This window comes from Tachypleus tridentatus, chromosome 13 (genome assembly GCF_004210375.1).
Source record: "Tachypleus tridentatus isolate NWPU-2018 chromosome 13, ASM421037v1, whole genome shotgun sequence".
Lineage (NCBI taxonomy): Eukaryota > Metazoa > Arthropoda > Merostomata > Xiphosura > Limulidae > Tachypleus > Tachypleus tridentatus.
In genome coordinates, this window is record NC_134837.1 from 222,217,749 (window position 1) to 222,242,642 (window position 24,894).

The window sequence follows — 24,894 nt, forward strand, 5'->3', positions numbered from 1 at the left end:
ACTTTATATATTTTGCTGAGTTTTGTTGTGTTCTAGTAGTGCATGTATAGACACACACACACACACACACACACACACACACACACACACACACACACACTGGGTGAATAAAAAGTCCTGATTTCTCCTGTTGTTAAGTTGATGTGAATATTAAAAATATACTGACAGAATGTTTTGAATTAGTGGAAGATATTTGTTACATGGCACAGTCTCATAATATAAAGGTCAGTCAAACCTTTTTCTGAAGCATTCAATTAATAGTAAAATGTGCCAGTATAAATGTTGTAGTGAACAAGGATATTATTCCAGAAATATTGTTTTACTTTGGGGTTTTACATAAATTTGCACAATTTTTCATCAAAAATAATTTGCTTTAATACAGGGTCAGTTATAAAATTTTGTAAAACCAGATATCATTTGGAGGACATTTATTTTTCTCTTTATCATGGCATGTTGTTAGATAAGAAAGGACCCAAAATATCCCTGAACACCCTGTTTCAGCAAAGTTTCACTATTCTACATTTACTTTGCAATCACAGGAAAAAGCAAGGTTTTTTTTTACTCATCTTAGATATGTATATATAATATAGATGTAGTGTAAAGTCAATTTTTAGAAAGGGTTATTATAACTTAATTTTTGTTTTACTTGTTTCTAGATTTTACAGTATATTTTTACCTATTTGTATTATGTTACAAGTTGATTGGGATGTATGTGAAAATAAATTTTATTTTAAATGTTTTTTGTATTTTGTTTTTAATAAGCTAACATCAGAAATATTTGTTTATTGTCAACTTACTACCATGTCATTTATATTAAGGTAATAAATTAAGGAATATTTTGGCTTGGAATTTTAATATATAAAAGAGATTTTATTCTACATACTTGTTTTTTTTATTTTAACATATCTTAATTTTTCTGTTGTAGAAACATTTCAGAAGTTTGTGTACAAGCTGCCTTACTTAAAAGATCTTTTAGTTTTGCCTGGTACAATGCCTACAGATGGATTTGCAAGAAAATCTTTCCTAATGGATAAGAATGTAAAAGAGAGTAAAAGTTCTCTACCTTTTCCGCAGGAGGAAACTAGGATAAAATCTGAGTGATTGTTTTGCCAGACTATTTACTTCACATATCTAGTCAGAAGTGTCACCAGAAAATCATGAAGTGACATTGGAATCATCTGGTTAAGATCCAACACTGTTCCTGTAACTGTAGTTTTTTGAGTTGCATAGTTACAGCTTTATTGCATTATGATCTGGTTATTAATTTTTATTTTTTTACTGAAGTGTGTGTTTTTGCTTTTTTATATTATATAGTTTTTTTGTTAACTGTGCATTGAAAACATGTGAGTTTGTGAAGTGTTACTATTTTTTTAACAGTCATGTTTGACCAGCTTTTGGTGATATGTCTCTGAGTGACATACTTTCACACCTTGTTTTTACACTACATCTGGCTTTGCTCATGATTTTTTTGGTTTAAGGATTACTTAAATATTTTGTTGTTTTATATGATGGAATAAGTTAAACTGGAAACAAATTTACTGAATTATTTTAAGGTGAATAGTTTTATCTGTGAACTTGATTTGTATTTACCTAACTGAGTGAACTTAGCTGATTGCTTAGTAGTTTACTCATCTTATTTTGAAAAAAGCTCTCAGGCAGGAAGCATACAGTGATCTTAATTTGAGACGGATATCAAACTTATGTAAATGAAAAAATAATTACACTATTGCTGTTGAACTATGACCCTCAAGCCAGATATGACATAGTGGAAGATTTAATCTGGCCTACGAAAGATTCTAACAAATCAGAAATAGTGTGAATGGCAACATTAAAAAAGGGTTTTTGAATGTATTCACTAGAATATGTATATATTCACTCAAAAGTATAACAGATACGGTATGTTTATATCAGATACATTATCATAAAATTATCTATTTGTTTAGTAGAAAATTCAAAGAATTGATTCTTAAATTCACAGTATGATAGGGATTGGAGTCTATTTTCTGATACTATTAAGTTCTTAGAAGAGAAGTAGGCTTATCCTTCCTATTAAATTTAGTTTGCTTCTTGCCCAAAAACAAGCCAGTGCTTTACTTACTCTTAACAAGCAATAAAGCTCACAAAAAATGTTACATAAAAAATAAATCTAGCTCCTATTCCCAAAATATTTAAGTACCTTTGTTGTAGGATGTAAAAATGATTTTACCAATGTTTTTAATATCAAATAAGAAAAATAGAAAAAGAGAGCAAAAGATTTTGTATGTACCAACAACTAACTGTTGATATTTAAACAGTGAATTCACCTAAATATTGTTTTAAATTTTTGACAGCATTTTTCCAAAAAAGTACAAAAATTGGTCACATGGGAAAAATTTAAAAAGTATGCTAAATATTTTTATCCAAACTTTGAAAGAGTTCATTTTCTAAATCATTAATATCTGCAAGTGCCAAATCGTGATTGACTATCAACAAAGATAAAAAGTCATCTTAAACATCACAGTTACACAGTCACTGCTGTATATTTTCATTATAGTTTAAAATGTTTCTGTTTTGACATAACAATCTAGGATGCTTTACTTTAATGAAAAAAATTCTGTTTTTGGAATTTAATGAAGGTGACATTTTGGTGTTATTTTTTTCTTAAAGAAAACACTAATAGCAGAGATGAAATAAAGATGGATGTGACATAAGCCTCAGAATTTGAAATGGTATATCTTAGTTTATCTTTGGGACATCCTTTTAGTAGGTACACAAACTTTTCATGATTTTTAATCCTCCCCATCCTTACTGTACATGCATACGTAGTTTATATATAGCATTTGCCTTATAACTTTTAAACCTTGCATTATCAATAGTCACTGAAAGTTATTTTACCATTATAAAGGAGCATAAGTTAATTAATGAAAGTGTAGATGGGTTGTTAATGAATATAACAAGATGGTGAGCTAAATGCATTCATTTTTTCTATATGTGTTTCATTGTTTTTGCTCACAGGTATACAGTGCATGTGCAAGATCAGATACAAAGATTTTATTTCATTTTCAAGTTGTATTTTTCGAACAACAAAAGTTGACAACAGCAAGCCAAGAATGAAATAATAAGTAAAAAAACGTACAAAAACAACACTGATAATAAGTAAAACCAAAAAGAAAAATCAAATTAATCTAGTTCTATTTATTCTTTGTTTCCCAAGAACACATCATTGCTTCAAATGAATGGCAAAATACAGGCATTGATGTTTCTACTGCAATTGTTTGGTCTTATGGAAGGGATTCATGACTGTAATCAGAAGATTGGTCAAGATCTCTTTACCACAGCCCTTGCTAGGTCTTGTCTAGCTCTGCACTTAATTCATGATGAAAACTATATTTACTTATGGAAGCAATCAGTTGAAAGTATATCTCATACATTTTGCATGTTCCTTAAAACACATTATTGCAAACCTTTGGACAGTAGATGTCTTAGAGAACCTTTCTGGAGAAAGCTGCATTTGCCAGTATATGTTTTTAAGATGAGTCTTTGACCTAGTTTTAAATGTAGTTTGTTGATGTTCCAGAACCTTTTCCAGTTCAGGTATCTTGATTTCTTTAATCTCTCTCTTTAAGAGGAAATGGAGCCAAGAGGAATCTTGCAGACATGACATCAATCCAGTCTGTACACTGTTCTCTATAACAAGCTTGGTTACTTCCTTTAACTATTGTATGGAAGTATTGTAATTGCTTCACATGCTTTATTACCTAATCATCACCTAATATGTTTATTTCAAGCTTTGAATCCTCAGTGCTAAGATACTCTGCCTTAATTGGATGACCATCAATTACCACTACTAATATACCTCAGCAAGTATTTCATCAGCCTTCTTGAAATTGGCTATTTCTAGTTCTATATCAGTGATCTTTCCTGAACCATCTAGATAAGATCCAAAATTTTTGTGCAGAAAAAAATAAACCTGACATCTCACAGCTAAGTGATGCTATTCTTTTTTCTACTTGGTTATAGGCTGATTAACCAGGCACAAGGGAGAGTGTAATATATACATCCAAGTTATGGTTTTTGAAGCATTCTACTCCAATTGGGAAATTTAGGATTTTCATCTGGTTCACAGTAGACATTGAAAATGAGAATTGGCTTGACATCATCCATGGCAGAATCCTTTGTGAAGGATTCCTGGCTAAGACATCTCTCACGTTCTAGTCCATTGATGTATGCATTACTTGTGTTATGCTGCCCATTACAAATATTGATGAAAGTAGGTCTGTACAAGTATAAGTATGGAGTTTTGTGCCTCATGCAGCACAAACTTGTGGTATAAGTTTATACCACAGAGCAGTTGTAAAATCATCATCTGGAAGGCTTATTTTGTTATTCCAAATGTATAAAGATTAGATGTTAGGCATGTTTTGCAGTATAACCCAGAGGAACATGCATCTTTTGTAATCAGTGTTTAGAAATTCATTGGCATCTAGACTGAACCATGATTGTATTTCCTTTGTATAGATTTGTGAGGCAAATTTAGAGTTAACATCTGAATGTGTTTTTCTCATTGTGTTTTGGACCCTCATATGTTTCACTGAAACTATGTTTACATGATGTTTTTCTTTGTTTGTCTTACTTCAGCTGAGCACAGAACCCATTTGTTGAAAGTTTTCAAATAAGTTTTCTGGAGTTTTACATGATTTGAGTTTCTCATTTCAACATTCATTATTTGTTACTCCCCTTATATATGCAAGTTCACAGATAGCATTCATCAACTCAGGCTGATCCAAAACAATCAAGGGTAATTCCTCTTTTGTTCTCTTATGAATTTCTTCAGCTTAGGGTTAAATTTGCCAGCTTTCCAATTTTCATACTTAACTGACACTGGTGCTTAACATCCGTCTGTAGATGTTTGAGTTTTTGTTTCTTTTCTTTAAGGTCAACTTGAAGCTTTTCAGATTTTTGGTTGTCATTGTGAGATAAATACCAGTATATTTTAATTGACAGTACATTGTGATCTCCTTCCTAATATCGGTCATATTCTGTTTCATCCTGCTTTGACTTTTATATGTTAATTTTGTAGCTGACTGTGTCATTCTCTTTCACAATAGTGTCATTGCTGGTTCTTGTTTTACTGTTTTGAGGCTTGACTGTGTTTCTTTGTGTCTAATATTACTTTTGCATATACTGAAGGTTTAGTAGCCGTGCACAGTTGTTTGTGGTGTTTTGCTGCCCTCCATGGTTTTGTGAGGATGTGATGCCATCTGTAAAATAAACATGTTAGATCCATAGACCTAAACATACATCATCATACCATGAATTAAAATTCCCAAAATGTTGTAATTCACTTAGTGCCACAGAACTTTATACAAAAAAATTAGCTTGATCAAAATTACACAAGTTTCCCCTTTCACTTTAATTTGAATGTTTGCCATACTTTAAACTGGGTTTCATATTTGTATTCAAGTCTGATAAGGTTAGTTTTAGGACTGTTCATATTGCCATTATTTCCTTTAGAGTGTTTGCTTTTGTTTGATCAGGGAAGTCATATCCATAGCCCTGTACAAACTTAGACACAAATTTTTCATTGTACTGTATTTGTAGTATTAGTGTCACTGAAAACATTAAATGCAGGTTATTACAGTATATAACAGTTTATAAGCAACACCATAATCATAGCACAAGAAAGCTTAATGGCATGCATATATGTTTGTATAGCAGAACCCACATGTACCCATAGTTAAGAAAAGATGTTAAGTTGCAACATCATACTACTGTAAGACCATTAATATTTGCAAACAATTAATATTTGTGAATATTTCAAAATTGCAAAAGGTTTACAGTCACGAAAGTATTTATGTACTTTGTAATGTTTATTGACAGTAAAACCTACACTATTTAGTTTATACCAACAACTGAATTAATAAGTAGAATGGACAGTAGTTATTCTTCAGTGAATGCAGAGTCTTATTAAAACTTCAAACCCATTAATTCTTTAAGTTTATCTCTGACAAGCAAGCCGATTATGACAATACACTCCTCTTGGCATTGAAAAAGTTGTTTGACCATATTTTGATGATACCAACAGTATCAAATTTAATTGAATTTCATATTGCAACAATCTCAAATATAATTTTCATGGTCCCCATTCAAAGAGTCAACAATAAGTTATTTTATATAATATTTATTGACCATAAAAATTGGATACAGTGAATCCAAACCAGTGAGTATCATAGAAAAAAAATGTTATTGACTTTAATTTAGAATGTCACAACAACTTTTAATGAAATTAAAGTCAAAACCTTCCATACAGGGTCAAAAGTAAATATTAGTCAGGCAGACACAAAGGAACTTACAACTTAGTAAGTGGTATAGGCCAAATGATGATGGTTGTGTATAATGTAGTTTGTATATCACATGTATTAAAACACTTCACAATTTTCATTGATTACTGGTGAGTAAAATTTCCCTGCATATGTATTTCTGTCAACCCCTCCTTTGATTACGACCCCACACACACACACACACACCTCTGTTCATACCTAATAATTGCATGGATCCTTTTCTTGCATTATTTTATGTTTAAAGCTTTTTTGGTATTTCTTCCATATTGTATGTTGATGTGATGTAAAGTACATTCAGAAGAAAGTTTGTGAAAATGGATAAATGTGCAATACCTTGTAAGATGATATAAAGTAAAATTTAGATTCACTGTTGCAGAACAACAGTAAATGTATACAAGTTTTTACATTTCCATGTGTCTTTACTTCAACATTGAATTGAAAAGAAGAGCTATGAAAATTATGAAACTTGTATTCATATACATTTGGTGATATTTCATAACAGAGGGCCTAAACTGTACTTAAGTGTATAAATTTCATGATAAGTATTGTTACTTATTGGATTGTTGTTTCATGTACGCATTAAGAAGTTCTTATAATTGCCAAAATATTTCATTACAGACAATGGTAGCTTGTAAAACTGAAGAAATACTGGTGTCATAAATTACATGAAAATATTGTGTTTTGAGAAAAACATAAGGCCTTAGTGTAAAATTTGGAGTATTGTTTCTTGTTATCACATATGCTGCTTTTTGATAATTCTGGAATATGATACTTTTAACACTAAGCCCTTTATCATAGTCACTACTAATTTCTAAAACAAGTTAAACTTTATAATGGTATTTACCTAGTTTTTTTATACATTTTTCACTTCTGTGTACTCCTTTTCAAGTGATATTTTCATACATCAGAATATTTTCATTCCATGAATTTCAGACTGTGTAAAGTGTAATATCATAACCAGCTCATCTATTGTAAAATTTAAAGAAATTATGTATAAATACATACGTATGCATGTCTATTATTTTGTAAACCTTTTATTTGTACAAATAGATTAATAGGGTTCTTTTTAGCACCATGTTTTTTAATAAACATTTTTATTTATCTAGTTTATTTAATAGCAGGATACATATTTATGCAGTGTGTGTTTGTTTACGAATAATCGCCTGATTTTATCAGAATTTAAAATTTACAGAACAAGAATCTGTTGTGTACTGTCCATTTTTTTTTAATTTTAAGTTATTACAACTGAGTAGTTTTTAAATTCAGGTTTACCTAAAAATATCTTTAATGTGTCAAAGTATTAATAAATGGAAGTTAGGATATGTGCCTTCTTTTTTGTAAAAAATACTAAATTTTACCAATGCCTATCGGTAAGTGCATTTTTAACTCTGGTATTCTGGTATTCCTCAGGTTTTTTGCTTAAGTTTTTCAACTGTGAATTGAGGTGACAGATGACACTTATTTTTAGCAAGCCAGTATATCTGTAAATGATATATATGTAACATCAAATATTTTAAAAAATGAACTTTTGAAGCAGTGTGCGTGTACTTTTGTTTCATGGTAAATCTATCAACACTTGCAGCAAAGTAATGTTAACAATTTTGTAACAAGAGGTCAGTTCTTTTAATTTGTGAACATTTGCTTTCACCATTTTTATAGGCAACTTTATTAGTTTTTCTTGTGTTTGAGCATAATTGTTCCTACAGAGTTTTTAACACTATTTTCATGAAATACAAGACACCCACTACTTTTTAAGTTCCATTGCATTCTGGTTTCCAGAGTTTTTACTCATCATCGTAGTCCCAATTATGATTTATTCTTTAGCATCTCTTGTTATAGGAAAGTTGTCTTCTAACCAAGATTACTTTACATTGATACTTGCATATGATTGTTGAGTGCTATAATTTGAGAATTACGTTTTGTTCCATAGATGTAAATAGCTAAAGGTTCTTAGCTTTAGAGGGCTTTGTATTCAACTTGTATTTTTTCCATTTTGTTATGCATTTTTATTACCCCCGAAATGTGTGTATGTTTACATCACATATGGCCTTAGAACTGGTAATATAATCAAAATTTTAGCTGTTTCAAGTATTTCAACTGTGGACTACCTTATGTAGAAACCTATCCAAGATTGTATTTAAAACACTTTGTACAGCCATGTATTAGAAAGTTTTATGATAAGAAAGAACTATTTGAAGAAAGCCATGGCCAATTGAAGGTGAAGTGTTGGAGAACATACCTGTTAAAGTGCATTTAGATAATGCACTTGGAATTATATCTGTGTATTGAAAATAAATCCCAAGACGTTTTTTTTAACAAAGAAATTATAGCTAAGATACGAAATTTCAAGACATGAGGTGTAGAAATATTAGAGGGTGTTCAACTCTAGTTAGCCTCTTTGTCTTTGGTGTAGAAAATGGATGACTTAGTTATTCATGGTTCATTTGTATGAAATGTGATGTTGCTCTCTGAATGTTGAATTCTGCTATTAATAGATGTTACCTATTTCTTCAGATATAATGTAGTTTGCAGTGTGTAACTTGAATGTTTTATCAATTGACATTGCTGTGTTTTTGTTTAACTTTGCATGTAATTAAGCCTATTGCAGTTTATAGGTGCAGTTTGTGGGCAGGATATTTTTAACTCAAATGAAACTTGTAGAGGTTTTGCATGTGACATCACAGGGCAGGCCTCTGCCATTTTGATGGTCAAACATATGTCAGTCATAGCCTGAGGCCATAGTATATTTTCATGGATTTATTAGTTTGCAAGATGCCAGAGACATGTTGTGTGGTTGCTTGTACCAATGGAATAAGGCAAAAGGAGTGTCATTTTATGAAGTTCATGTGGAAGAAAAATAATGTCAAAAGTGACTTTTAACTATAAGCAGAGAAGACTGGTCACCATTGTGAAGCAAACACTTTGCATCAGGTAAGGCCCAATATTTTAGCATCTTACAAAAAATTAATGCTATTTTAAATTTGTTGCTTATAAAAATGTTGCAATTATTTTAAAAAAATGTGTAACAAAAGTTATCAAACAGCCTTAATTCATGTGTGTCAACAAACTGCAAAATTTTGTTATGTAAATTATTATGGCTGGGCATAGGTTAGACCTCTACAACTTAACCTACATGGCATTTTATGTCATTAAAAATGAATAGACCTGAAATGTAAATGAAATTAACAATTGATATTGATATACACCTTAGCATTTCCATTTTTATTAATTATTATATATTTAATATTTTTAAATTGTTTTTTTTGCAGATGCCAAAAGTGATCACCAACTGAACCCTAACTTCATTTCATTGATATTTAGTTATGTGCCATCACCAAGAAACAGGTGAATCGAGTTGTAAAATTTGAAAATTAAATGGCCATGAAAAGAAAAATAGAGAGGGAAAAAAAAACAGATGTTGTTGCAGGGCTGTTCCACTTATCCTTTGCAAGAGAAACTGCAAATGATGATGACACTGATTGTGAAAACAAACTTTGCAGTGTCAGGTTTGCTAAGGTGTAAAAAAACATCTTTTTCACTAAAAGTGAATAATATGAATTCAGAGAAGAAATTAAAGGTGTGGCTTTTGATGAATTGTTATTTGAAGACAATGATGAAAATGTTCAAGATCTAATTGGCCTGCCATCCTATTTAAAAATGATGGCTTTATTTACATAATTCTCCAATTTTGTCAAAGTTAATTCTTCCCTGATGTCATTTCAACAATATTTTTTTAACTTTGATGCACTTCAAGATGAACTTAACATTATTTCTCTTTCAGATACATGTATGATGTGCCAATATCTACAACTTCAAGAACTTTTAATAATACAATTGATGTAACTGAATGCTTAACACCAGTATACTTGTGTTTAAGCTAAACAGAGAAAATCTTAAAAAATGATGCTGTCTTTTAGACAGTTTTTAACAGTTTTGTTTATACAACTGATTGTTCTGAAATTTGTTTTGAAAACCCCAGTGATCTGTGAGTTTTGGTTGAAAAATATTCTCAGTATAAACACCATAACACAATGAAATATTTAATACAGATGACTCCCCAAGGTGATATTTATTTCTAAAGGGTTGAAAGGTAGAACAAGTGATAAATATGTTACTTAAAATATTTTTTTTTTCTTGGACATAACTGCTGCAATTAATGTTATTTTATCAGACAGTGGTTTTAATGTAGGCTGTTAAAATAAGACTGTTCAATGTCTCATTCACAAAAGGTAAAAAACAACTTCATCCATCAGAAGTCTTACTGGTGTTAGAATATGTATAGAAAGAGTGATTGATGTTGGTAGACAAAAATATACAATGCTGCAGAGTACTTTACTCATTAATTATTTGTGTGAATCATATATCTCGGAACAACCAACCAAATGTTTTCCCTAATTTGTGCCATTTCAGTAGATATAGTTTTCCATAAAAATGTGTGTATGTTCTACCCTTCTATTCTTTAGGTTCTGTATTTAAATAACTTCAGAAATTTTGAACCAAATGATAATGTTTTATTCACATGCATCTGACTTATTTATTCTAAGACAAGTATTGACTGTTTATTAATGAGTTATAAATTTATAAGAATTCAACATGCAACAATTCTAATAAAAAATTACTTTTTAAATATAGAATTGTAGATCTTGAAGTTAAAAAAATTAATTTATGTTATTAAAGAAATAATGAGAAAATATGTTTTTTGACCAAATCATGTAAATTAGATAGCAAAATGTACTTTACTGTTAAAAGAAATTACAGAATTAATGCATGTATTATTATTATGTTACCTGGTTGCTTCTCTTGAGGATTTGTATGAATGAGGAAAGTAGAAATATTTGATGAGGGACACAGCTTGTTTGGTTGGATTCATCTTTGTTGCTACACTGAATTTGGACAATGTCACTCTCTCTGCTCTCTGACTGAATGAGATCTTGCTCTTTGCTTGCTGCTGAGTCTTCTCAACTGACATTACACCATAATATGCAATGTTTTAGACAGTATTGTATAATGTTAATACACTGCTATTATGATAAAATAATGTTTCATTGAAAACTAAAAATTCTTTCATATGTATACATTGTAAATTTAAAATTAAGTAAGTGAACAAATTTGTTCATCAAAAAATTTCTTGAACAACATTTCACTTTTTGAAAGTAATTATTGAATGTCAGTTGTGGAGTGTTCGAAAAACACTTAACTTTACCTATTGCAGTTTTCTCATTTGTTTAGGTTGCTTAGTTTTATGTTCTTGCCAAGTGTTACTTATTTATTATTGTTGTTTATTTTTTGTGTGTAATGTTTCATTAGAGTTATCACTTGTTATTCATGGTTTAGTATTTGTGGGACAGCCTCAGTCTATCCCAAAAACTAGTGCAACACTTGCATGTCCAAGAACTACGGAAAGAACTACTTTTTTTTTCTCTGGTTCTTGAACTTCACTTTCTTGCAGCTTGAAGCAAAGATCCTTATATTCTTTGTCTACCAGTGGAGCAGCTGTTTTTAGTACATGTCTCTTACACTGACTCTAGAACCTTAATCATATTCCACTTTTCTGATAGATCCTTGGCTCTACCAATGCCGACACAAATTCACACATTGAAATATGGCAATGACTGTCACTTATCCTGGCTGTGATGAGGTACATCTTCTTTGCTTTTAAATGCCACATCATTGAATCATTTACCCAGCTACCTCAGAAATACTTAAAGCTGTCTTGGAGAGTCCTATGTAGGGTAAGGAGTTTTCTAATACATAAATATTGCCAAACACCAAAGTCAGTAGGTTTTCTGCTTGCTCAGGGGTTTAAACAGAACTTGATGAATTGTATATGGATCATATGTGCCCAAAATGGCCTTTTTCTGCTTTTCCCTCTCAAATTCTTGTTCTATGAATAGTCTAGTATGATCAGTTACAAAAAATGAGACTTTTAGATGTGTTTATCTCACAATATTAGTTTATCACATGCAATGAATAAGGCTAGCACATGAGATGTTTTGACTGCCAAAATGACAGACATGACTGTGTAGGTTACATGACTATAAACTCTCTATTGCAGTTTGTAAGTGAAATGTGTAGCTAAGATCTTTTTTTAGGATACATTAATAAATGTTTTTGTTTAACTTTACCTATTGCAGTTTTCTCATTTGTTTGGGTTGCTTAGTTTTATATTCTTGCCAAGTGTTACTTATTTATTATTGTTGTTTATTTTTTGTGTGTAATGTTTCATTAGAGTTATCACTTGTCATTCATGGTTTAGTATTTGTGGGACAGCCTCAGTCTGTCCCAAAAACTAGTGCAACATTGTGCTGTACTGTCCATCCCATGCTCTTGCACCACACCCAGCAGCATTTCATATGTTCTCAGTTGTTGTTCAACAAAGGTGTTTATCCATTCTCATAATAATGGCACCAGAAGCCTAAAAGAGAAGAAAGTAATGATTAAATTTAAAAGTTAAAATAATAGATAAACTTCATAATGGACCTTGTGCTGCCATAGTGGTTTGGATATACATCAATAGTCAATGAGTCAACCATATGGTACCTCAAGAAAAGAGAGAATAATATAAGAGATAATGTTACAATAGGTGCCCCATTCATTGCAAAAGTGTCTTGTGTGATTTGCGATCCGATAATAGAAAGAAGTGGAGAAAGTGTTAAGTGTTTGAACATATGGCACAGAAGAAAGTGCCTGTGAACATTTTATTATAAAATGTGCTCACTGTATTCTTGTGTGATGGAAACATATATACATCCTTTTTTACTAGTAGGATTTGCAGCAATTTTTAGAATCTATCCCACAAGAATAGCAATGGATCAAGGAATAACTGTCTTCACAAATACATATGGTTCAGTGTCTCACAAACCATGTATTTGCACTTTCTTTCCATTTGTAGATGCAGTTCATTCTTTCAAAGGCAACTATTATTTTGTTGTTTTTTTTCATTGTACTTGGTTAATTGTTTATATTATATCAATTTTGTAACTGTGATTCACTTTTTCTACAGTAAAGTTTTTTTTTTCATTTCTAGATTTGATTCAGTTTTTCAAGAACCAATTGCTGCAGTAATTTTTCACCTGTATTTCTGGTCTTTTTTAGAACTTTTAATTGTAGATTTAATTCCATGCACATCAGTTTATTAAAAACCACTTTTTGTCATGTTCTTTATTACTTATAAAAAAGCAAGTTAATTATTTTGCATTTGGGTCTTTTTTTGTGTGTCTGTAGATATCATTCAGGCCTTCAAAAACAAAGTGTGTAATGTTGCACCTGTTGATATATATACATTTTGACAATTTTATTCTTAACATGCTGACTGGTTTTTTCACTTGAGCAATAGTTCAATCTTTTAAAAGCGTTTTTTTAACCTAGAATTGTGGGCAATTGTTTCAACTGTATAAGATATAAAACAGTAAATGTGTTATTTTATTTTGTAAGTACAGCTGGGATTTTATAAAAGATAATTGTTTTTTCATATATAGACATTGTTTTTAGTGTTTATATTTTAATTGTAGTCTTTTTACTTGCTGCTAAATATGATTTTTAGTTTGGAGGATTATAATACTTTTGGATAAAGAATAAATTGACAGTCACCACTATTCTGTTTAAGATCAGAGGGCTGAATGTATGAAATGCTTATCTATTCAGGCTTTAATATTATATAATTCATTACATTTATGGCATAATTTATAATAGAACTCTTTCTTCATCAAATTGTAGTCTGTCTGTTTGTCTGTTCTGATATGAAGAATATTAATTATTTAAATAAGTTGAAAATATTATTGCTATACAAATTTCCCACTATAATTTAAAATTATTTTGAGAATTTCATTATCAGTGATAACATCTGTTGTAATTCAGTTTTTCTCTCACAAAATTGCAAATGTCATTATTCTTGAATAATCTGAGACAAAAAAAATTGTATCAGACTTTAACAACCATTTTTAAAGTAGTACAATATTTCACATTTGAATGTCTTTATAATCTTGCCCAACAGTATAGAAGATAAAAGCAATACCTTGTAGATCGAATTTGTTCATTTCTGTTACAGTATAGCTGAATTGGATTGTTTTGTAACATTTCTCTAACATTTAAAGTTTTCAACTTTATGATGATACTAAATTTTATTAGAACCACATAATATACTATATGTCTTATATTTACTTTCCCTTTAATAAAAGAATAGCTATCTTAAGAACAAATTACACACACACACACATAACATATACATATTGTTTTGAAATTATAATTTCTATCTATTGTTGCTTCAGAATTAACTCTTAATGGGCTCCATTTTGCATTATTATTTGGCTTTAATTGAACTGTTTTTGGAAAATGAAAGTCAAGATGATTAGGTGGAGATGGAAAATGTATTTAGTTTCTCTGTTACCATTTGAATAATATCATATTTTGGCCATGCCATGTTTAATTTGCAATTTTTCTTCAACAATAAGGTGTCCCAGTTTTGACAAAAATCTAATTAAGCTGTGGGTGCTTTCTTGATTCCCATATATAGAGAAATAAAGAGACTATTGACAAAATTTTATGTTTTTAGGACCATTAGAACAGAATGAAGTATTTTCAGAAATATTGAACACATCTTAAAATGCTAAAATTGAAGGAAAAAAGCAAATTAAAACCTATAATTATCTGTAAGACAAAGTTTAAATTTTTGAAACGTATTGACTTTTTACACAAAATATCTCATAAATTACAAAAATCACTAAAATATATTTTTGAACAACATAATTAATCCTTTTTTTTTTTGACAAAATTCTTTATGCCCTTCTTCCAAATGCCTTTGTTTAAAAGCTGCCATTGCCAATGAGCCAAGTTGAAAACATCTTGCCTTTATTCTTCATTAGGGGTTGCCATTATATAATCCCAAACTAGCTTAATAAATCTTTTGGCAGAGTTGTCACTTTAAACTATTTAACTTCTGCACGGATTTTTTTTTTTTTTAAATAAATGTCACATTTGTTATCTTCAAATGTTGGTTTGCCTCTGGCTTCCCAAGTTTCTAGTTGATTTCTTTCAATTCCAAAATGATGAAAAAGAAGATAAGATTCAGGTGAATGCAGATCAGATAGTTTCATACCTGATTCAGTTTGAAATTGTTTATGATTAGGTATCTTCTGAGAAAATTCATCAGGAACATTATACTGAAGAAGGGATTTCATGATAGCTAATCTGCCTTGAGAAGGGAAGGTCTTTATCACCTAGAGAAAGGACAATCAACTGAGGAATCAGGTACCATGTGTGACACCTTAATCTTTCAAGAATTTCCATGTCTGAGGTTATAGCAAGTTTTAAAAGCCTGGATATCTTGAAATGATATGCAACTTTTAAGGTACCATGGGACAAGGCAGCATGAAACAAATACAGCAGCAGTTGCAAGCCATTTCTTATATGATGAAAGGCAGTTCTGTGTCATAAAGAGTACAAGACGATAGGTGGCATCTGCCATATATCTAGCTTCATAACAAACTACAGGTTAATGAAATTTATAACCAGTCACATCTTCTCCCAAAAAACATGTTACAATCTGGGAAAGATATCTGAAATGTGTCTCCTCTGAGTGTCTGGTTACAAAATCTTAAGAGTATTTTATGCTAACTCAAACATCTGAGAATCAGTTTGAGTCAAATGCCAAGGAAACTTGATAAGATTTTCCATCTTATTTACATCATAGCATATTTCAGGCCAAATTTGTTTCAAAACTTTATACATTTTCCTGCAGCTTCAGATTCTATAATTTCACCTTTTTCTTTCTTTGAACATGTGACTGAGAAAGACTGACATTATTAATGTAAACCTTACTGGATTGCAACATAGTACTTATGAGTTCAAAGGTAGGCTGCAACCCCAATTCCAGCCTTAGTAGTAATCGGGACAACGTGGTCAATAAGCTGATTGCTAGAGGTCTTCAAAATGAGTTTATCATTATTACTAGATTTTTTTCCTTGTTTTATTAGGAGGAAGATATTCTTCACTGTAACTGCCACTTTCACCACTACATTTATTTTCTTCATGTGGGATATTATAAGCATCATCATCTTTTTTCTGGTGTTCACTTAAATTGGTCTCCTGCTCTTCTTCATTTTTAAAAATTAGACTTGCTGCTTTCTTCTGTTTCCACTGTTTCATCCATTCCTCCAAGATTTTCATTCTTTTTTTACTGTTTTTGGTCTTCTCAAATTTTCTGTCACATTCCAACATGCTACATTGTTTTTATTTTTTCTAGCATATTGGAAAAGAAAAGTGTCTTCTTCCTTATCTTCACTGGATCTGAACCTGTCATTTTATATTATTTGAACTATATCTTTGGTCCAAGTATCAAATAATTTGCCTGCTTTGATCAGAAATGTAAGAGTTTTCTGAGAAAATGTCTCATTTTTCAGTTTTGTTTCTGATTGCTTTTCTGGACAGAATAAAACCTGTTCCAAAGCTTGCCAACACCCAAATAACTATTACTTCCTTTACAAAACAAAACTTAGAATTGCCTATGGCTGATTCACAGTGACCATCTTTGCCTTGACAGATCAAATCACTTGAACTGCATGCTTGTGGACAGGAAATTTGCTCTTTGATTGACTTGTACTTCAGTTTTTGAACATGACAATTGACCCACAAATACCTCCTAAAGACAAACCTAGTCATCAATCTGTTTTGTGGTAACTGGGCTATAGGAAGGTCTAGGAGGAACATTTATTTTCTCTGTGAATATCTTGGTTTGAATGGCCCATCTTTATATTTTAAGATAGCATATTTCTCTAAAAATAAAGATAAAAATATTAGTTAGCTTGCTTATAACACAAAATCAATAATAATATTTTATGAAATACTTCATTCACTTCTAATCATCATAGAGGGGCAAATTATGACTTTTTAGTATAATTATGTGCATATAAATGGGAATTAATACCACACCCAATCTCGGGTTCCATTTGGGACACCCTAATCAACAATAACAGCATCACAACCTAGGTTTTGTATTTAGTGTTTTTAACATGAATCTCTAAAGTATGGATGTACTAGATCAACTAGTAGATTTTTTATGTGATTAATGAGTGAACAGACTGTGGATGTTACTTTGAGTGAGTAGAGAAGACAGGTGAATCAGGCAGCACATTTTAACCGAAGACTTGTTACTTGCCAAGGTAACAGGAAGAATTGAAGAGTCTGTGTAGTGTAGCCAAGTACTTTAAGGCAATCAAAACACTCTCCCTGATGATTTTCAAGTTTGTAAAACTGTTTTAATATGGTGGATAATGGTCCAAATATTTTAACTTTCAATATGTAAAAGAACATACCTGTCTCTCATTTTTAGAAGTACCCAAGACACCAAAACACAACTTTAGATGTGTAATCTGTTTTATTATAATGTTTTATCTCTAAATATAGAGACATAATCACATTCAATAACTCTTACATATTCATTATAGAGTTAGTAGCTGCAATTTAGAAATACATCACATCGTTTTAAATCATCAAAGTCAAAGCTAGGAGTGTCCAAATTCATGTTGTCAAGTAAATGCTGTACAGATCAATAGAAGCTCATTTGAAAACAGTTATCTAGAATCGTAATTATATTTGAATAAGTTTTGTGTATGCGTTATAAAATTATACCAATTGTGAATATAAATATATTTATAAAACTTCAAAAAAAAAAGCTTGTCATAGATCATTTAATACTTAGTTTCACTTTTCTGAGTTTAATCATCTTAGAAAGGTAAGAGGCTGCTAAATTTTAAGTTATACATGGATGAAAATGATTGCTCAATTTGAAATGTGTCATGATATTTCAACTAATTTTAGAGTGTAAGTGATCAAATTGTATTATAAGGTTATAAAACTGATGGTTACATTGTGAAGTTATTAATTATGCAACCAGTTCTCCATTCTAAAAAATAAAAGAATTTGTGAAATTTGTGATGTTTTTCAAGCTGTGATTTTGTAATAAGGAATGGGAAACATCCTGCTTTAATTATTCACCTGATAGCCATATCTATAAGATAAAGACAATTATCTACCAAAAAAATTATCTTTCAGAGAATTTTCTAAGATGAAGAGAAGATCTCCCAAAGATCTTATTTATCCTGCACCTGCACTCGTAAAACTAAGAGAAATGCCTTCTGAAATTCCAAAGATTAACCTTATACTATAAGAAGTTGAATTTATGTAACATGCAAATATTTAGTCTGTCAAAAAGGCTACTACTTTCAAATAAGAACTAGAATAGCATGGGGAGAGAATATTTTTTAACTAGGAGTATTTGTATTCATGCTAATCATTGTATTTCAACTGTCAAGTTGCTATAAGGTTTAAAATTGATCCAAAACGTATTGCATTTATAAGTGTCAAACTGAGTCTTTCATAAATAAAGAGGGGAAAATAAAAAAAAGAAACAGAACAATAGATTTTTACCTGCTTAGCAAGAGTTTAATGGGTACTTTGTAGCTAGTAACAATATTTGCATATTTCAGTTTGCAGAGCTTAACTATAACAGTAAACAAAATACAGGACTATTGTGGATGTCTTATTCTTCTGATGTTATAATCAAATATTACAATATTTGTCATGTGATTAAACTATTCACTTTTTCTGTAAAGTTTTCTATGTTTAATTTTTTTCAAATTATTTAAGAATTATTAGTGATTTTTATAAGAAAGTCTTTCATATTGTTTTTGAAAGAAACTTCTAAAAATAAAATGTTTTTTTTCCTCCATTCCAATTTTTTTTTTTTTTAATATTTTGTGAAGTGTCAGCCATCATTTCATTACAGTGATTGATTCACCACACAGAAAATTAATAGTATTTGTGTTTCCCATTCATACAACTTGTAGTTTTTCTCAAATGAAAAACTTTTAAGTTGTTGAGGTCACTTTTTTATCATAACTTTTAACCCCAATTTGCCATTTGCATAAGAAATAATTGCAAGTTTTTTAATCTTATGTTAAAAGCAAATCATGGAAACATTTCTTTTACAGTGTTTGTTTTAGAGTGTTGTTACTTTTTGAGCTATATAACAAGTTGTTCCTGTTCCACTAATGTATTTTATTGTGGAAATTATATTTACCTTTTTACATTATCATTATAAAAAGTCATGTTTAATGTATTATCTTGTTTCTTTCATTCTAATGGCTCTATCTCAAGAGCACTTTTACTTATTTAGAAACCTGATAAAATTTCTCCTTGTTAATAAATAAATTAAAATTCTGTTTGTTTTTTATTTCTTATATTCCATCAAGGGTCACAAGTTGTCAATTAAAAAATATTGAAACTAATTTATATACTTATAAATTATTAGTTTATAGAATACAAACATTACCAAAAATGTGACAAAATATTTCTATTAGCTCAGTTTACAAATTACTAAGGAATATGAAAGATGTACTTCTTATTGAGAAGAAAACATGGCCCTACTGTATGATTTCCATGGGAGAACATTTGAATTTAAATAATTTATCACATATATGAATTACCATGGCTTTCTAACATACTCTGGACTTTCAACCTCATAATTATATTTTAGAAGAAATAAAATTTAGAAAATTTTCACTTGCACTGAATTACTAAAAAATATTTAAAACTGTTTTAGGAAATTGAGTATACTTTTCTGTGTTAAAATCATACGAAACCTTTTTTAATGTGTTCAGTTTCTGCACTATTATCAGTAAAAATATAAATAATTTACTTTTTGCCTATATTTTATTTTTATACTCTTAAAAAAATATTTCAGAAGAAATAATTCACAATCATTTTATGTGAGTAGTCTTTCTTGCCTCAACCTGAGACATAAGACACAAGTATACAATGACTTCCAAAAGTGTCCAGACAGTAGTAGTATAGTGTGATCTTTGTGATTACTGCCCTAATATGGTGTAACCACTGAAGCTGATAATAGTTTGAAAAGTATTAAGAATTGAAAAAAAAATCATGAAAATATGCTGAATGAATAAAGAAAGAGTGATAGTTCTCATTTTCCAGATAAGGGCAAATGCCCCACACCCCAGCAGATGTCAATGACTAAGTTTGTTAGAATAATAAGTTGCACATATTTTGATTATTTGCTTATTTTCATGATTTGATTGTAATTTGTATCAGCCTTACCTGTAAGCTACCTTACATGATACAGCTCTATGCTCATGTATATTTGAGTTAACTGTCCATCTCTGGAAATGTCAACTTGTACCCATATAGTGGGATTGGTTTTCACTTATAATGTACCTGCAGCTACAAATATGGTAGCAAAACTTCTTCATCCAAATACCCCCTTGACCACTAGCCAAGCAAAATTTATGGTCTTGAATATACCAGCTTAATATGGACTGTATGGCTAAACTCGCATATCTGATGGTAAAATCTTCCAAGGTTGTTTATTTTATGGTGGGTAATTGCCAAAACAATGGGATTATTGTTTTGCTTCTAGAAGGCATGAATAAACAACAAATCCATTTTAATACATTGATAATGTGTGAATAGATTTGATTAAATAATTGAAATTATAACCAGAAACTGTTTGCCCAAATTAATTTCAGGAAATATTTTTGAAATATGGAGGGAGCTTGAGTTTTTTGGGCAAATCATAGAAGGGATTAATGAATTCATTTACTGAGAAGACTTACAATTTCCTTAGCAAGCATGTGTAATGTAGAAAAAAATACTAATTGCTCATTCCATTTTAAGTAGACTGCATTTTGACAGAGATAAATCTTCAGGTGATTAGGAGTTGCAATTACTGTATATTTTCCAACTGTAAAGTATTGCTAGTTATATAAAAAGGATGATCTTGCAGATAATTCTTATGGTGTGTATAAAATGGAAATTTTACCCATTCTTTCAACTTCTGTATGTACATATGTTGTATTCAACTAACCTCTTAAAAAAAATTACCAGAAAATTGCTTTTACTCTCAGCCACAAAAATGCTACAACAAACATACATTTAAGTTTTCATATACTGCCTTCAATAACTATGTGATCTATCAGAAGTGTCATTGATGATATTTATGGAGTCTCAATTATGAAAACCGGTTCTTATGAGCCTGGTTCTTGAGTTATTTCAGTCTCAGAAAACATTTGCTGACTTTATTTCTGTGCAGTACCTCACTGTTTAACATAGGTAATACCAAACTAGTTATAGTATGGGTGGATAATTTTGACTCCCATGCTTAACTTACAGGGAATATGTCATACTCAAAACATGGCTACACCGAATATTTCAAAAGAGAAAACCACACCTTTTGGTGCTGACATACAAGTCGTACATTCCATTCTCACGTAGATTTATGTGTAATCCTACGTGCTTCAGTTAGTATACATGCATATATCCTTCTTCAAATGTAGAAAGTCTACAGCCATAGTAATTACTTTTAGCCTTTTTGCACTTCAACGCCATTAACCCTAAACCTTGTACTCTGAAGCTGGTCGGTTAATACACCAATTATAATGCTTGAAATTAAAACCGTCTTCTATGTCAATTGCAAATAGAACTGATACAATTCTAATATAATTCTTTAAGTATAAAATATGGTATCTGATATTATTTTCTCTTATAAAAAGAAAAGTTAAGGTGATCTGATTGTGAAGTATTTGGGATTGCTAAGGGAATTGATAGTATTGATATATTTGTTGTTGTTTTTTTCGTACTTAATGAAACTACAAATTTATGCCATAGCAATTGATATAACATATAATGTGTAACCTTAACAATACCCCCCTCCTCGTGGCATAGCAGCATGTCTGCGGACAAACAATACTAGGAATGGATTTCGGTGCCCGTGGTAAGCGGAGTACAGACAGTTCATTGTATGGCTTCGTTCTCAACTACTGACAATAATAGCTTAAAAATACAGAAGCAAGGTAGAACTGAATACACAAAACTATACAAAAGTCCTTACATAATTTGTCAAATCTTTCGAAAAAAAATTCATCTATAACTAAATATCTAAGTCATTCCATTTTCATGAACTCAGGTTTGAATAAAAGAATTTAAACTAAATAATGCTTGATAACTTTTGAAAAACTCAGATACATAAGTTAGGTGTTTATAAATATCTCTTAGATTACTGTTAGATACTTGAGATTATGATGAGCAATACAAAATATGAAGCGGCAATTTTTTCCTAGCCCATTCCTACATGATAAGCACTACCATGCTTACTAATAACTATAAAAAAAAGTCAAAGTTCTGAATTGTTAGTTTCATTTTGATCTTTTATAATATTTTTTTGTAATAATATTTGACAGAATCCCACTAAGAAACAGTAAATATTTAAAGTATATGTACTATTTACATACATTCCAAAGTAACTTTCTGTTAGTCACTAGAAAAATATCGCAATATACTTTATGTACATAGCTAAAAATATAAATAAATACGACCTAACTTGAACATTAAACAAGCTTGTTATATAGTTCTTGTAATCTTAATATGTTCTAACTTAATGAATTACGCAGATATTTTAACAGTAATTTTTATTAACTGGAAATGAGTAAACTTCCCCTCTGTTCACATATTTTATAGTTCATCACATTTACCCAAGTGTACTTCCCCTTTGTTCACATCTTATTTTATCACATTTAACGGCATATTTACAAATGTAAGTTTCTGTATCAGGTCGTTCTATTTTCACCCACATTATAAACCATTTTGAAACTTTCAACCTCGAACCCAGAATATACGTTATAGGCACACAACTAAGACCAACAACAAACAAACAATAAATCCCAAGATACAACAAAATACAAAAGCTTGTACTGCTGCATACCGTATGGTCCAGACAATAACAATGTATAACCAACATTTGGAAAAAAAAAACAACTTAAAACACAACATTCCAGTAAACACCAAATTTATTCAAAAACCTAGTATAAAACTAAAGTCCATACTATGTAAAAGTTACACTGACAAACACAACACCAACATAACCACAGAAAACACCCAGATATTAAGTCGGGAAACAAATATAAACAAACGCAAAATCAAGGAAGCCCTATTTATACAACAACTACAACCAAAATAAAACCAATATAAAGAATCACATTTGTACCTATACTAATTAATAACCTAACATCCCTGCAACGCCCCCTACAATCCGGTACCAGTTTATGCTCTCGTCCCTAAGAAATTTGTCTGTCAACGGTCACATTGAAACACACTCTCTTTCTTAACATGAAGATGACCTTGGAAGGTTGAAACGTTGTTATTTCCTTATCAGTACAAGTGTTCATACTCATACAAGCCGTTCTGAGATATATAAGATACAGGATGCATGAGCGTGACAAAACTACAAAATTACGTATTAACTATTTTTAGTAAATGACGTACAGGAGCATCCACAGCAACAGGATCACAAAAGAAGATGATTAGCGTGACAATAGTGAAATTTTTTTTTTAAATTAATTGTTGTCATTAGCGTGAGTACCACCTAAAAATAAAACTCTTTATTCATGCATTTTAACAAATAGAGAAATACAAACATCAGCTGTACGTTTATTCAATACACCTAACTGGTAGGCGTGGCTTAAATGACAAATTTCACCATGACCAATAGTTATGTTACAAAGGTGTTTCTAAAAATTGACGCACATTGATACAATAAACTAATTTTGGCTTTCCCGTCACTTGTTCGTTAATTATTTCTTGAATAATGTCAAAAGAGAGACAAGATAATGCGTTTTCGAACTTCTTTTAAACGGCCCGGCAAGGCCAGGTTGGTTAAGGCGTTCTACCCGTAATCTGAGGATCGCGGGTTCGCATCCCCGTCGCACCAAACATGGTTGCCCTTTCAGCCGTGGGGGCGTTATAATGTTGTGGTTCCTTGACATGTGCTCGTTCAGGTGACAAGGACCACGATGCCTTTAAGTGTGAAACAGGCCATCATTACGTCAATTGCAATGGCTCTCACCCGTCCTACTTTCGTTGTTGCCCTAAATAGTGGGAGGAAAAAGAGGCGCAGCGTTTGAAAATGATTCAAAACATTACTTATCCTGAGGCTTGAAAGTCGCTGTCCACTACTTCATCTCGCACGTATGCTGCTGTACTTGATTCCACTACTACAGTGGGAGTGCAGACAAACCTCTCTGTGCCTTCAAAACAGTCGTTCTCAAACCAAATGAAAAAAGTCTTTCGCCTCCATTGTTTAAAAGTTGATGAATCAACTTCAACACCCATCTATGTCTCTAACATAAATTCCAGCAACTCCCAAGATCCAGTTCCTTTGGTTCCAGGTATGGGTATTTCCTTGGGTACATCTTCTTCTCCCACCCCAAGATGCAAAACGATCACTCGTGTACGTTCTCAATCGCTGGAATCCTTATCCCTGGAGGTCGACAGACTTTTCATTGGATTCGACAGACCTTCCTCGAATAAAGATAATAAAGAAAAAAAGACGTGGTCGTAAACAGAAGGGCTCTTCACCCAGTTCACCTACACATAACTAAAAATGGTCACCTTAATACTATGGAAGTGTCGAGGTTTACGTTTTAATCTGAATGACATTAAAGCACTGATTGCTTTCTGCTATCCTGTATTTTTTTCCTAACAGGAAACATTTCTGAAACCTGCCAATACA

At 31.0% G+C, this 24,894-nt stretch overlaps 1 protein-coding gene across 6 annotated transcripts in view; it reads left to right on the forward strand.

The window, feature by feature from the left end:
- Window positions 1–19,533, forward strand: part of LPCAT (lysophosphatidylcholine acyltransferase) — a 75,590-nt gene extending 56,057 nt beyond the window's left edge. For 2 of the 6 annotated variants that reach the window (XM_076478255.1, XM_076478254.1), the window contains exon 15: window positions 926–2,301. In XM_076478255.1, the coding sequence (XP_076334370.1) occupies window positions 926–1,101 (176 nt within the window). In that variant the 3' untranslated portion in view covers window positions 1,102–2,301. Of the gene's footprint in view, window positions 1–925 lie in introns of all 6 variants that reach the window. The other 4 variants (XR_013020462.1, XR_013020461.1, XM_076478257.1 and 1 more) reach the window with 4 other exon arrangements.
- Window positions 19,534–24,894: the final 5,361 nt, after the last annotated feature.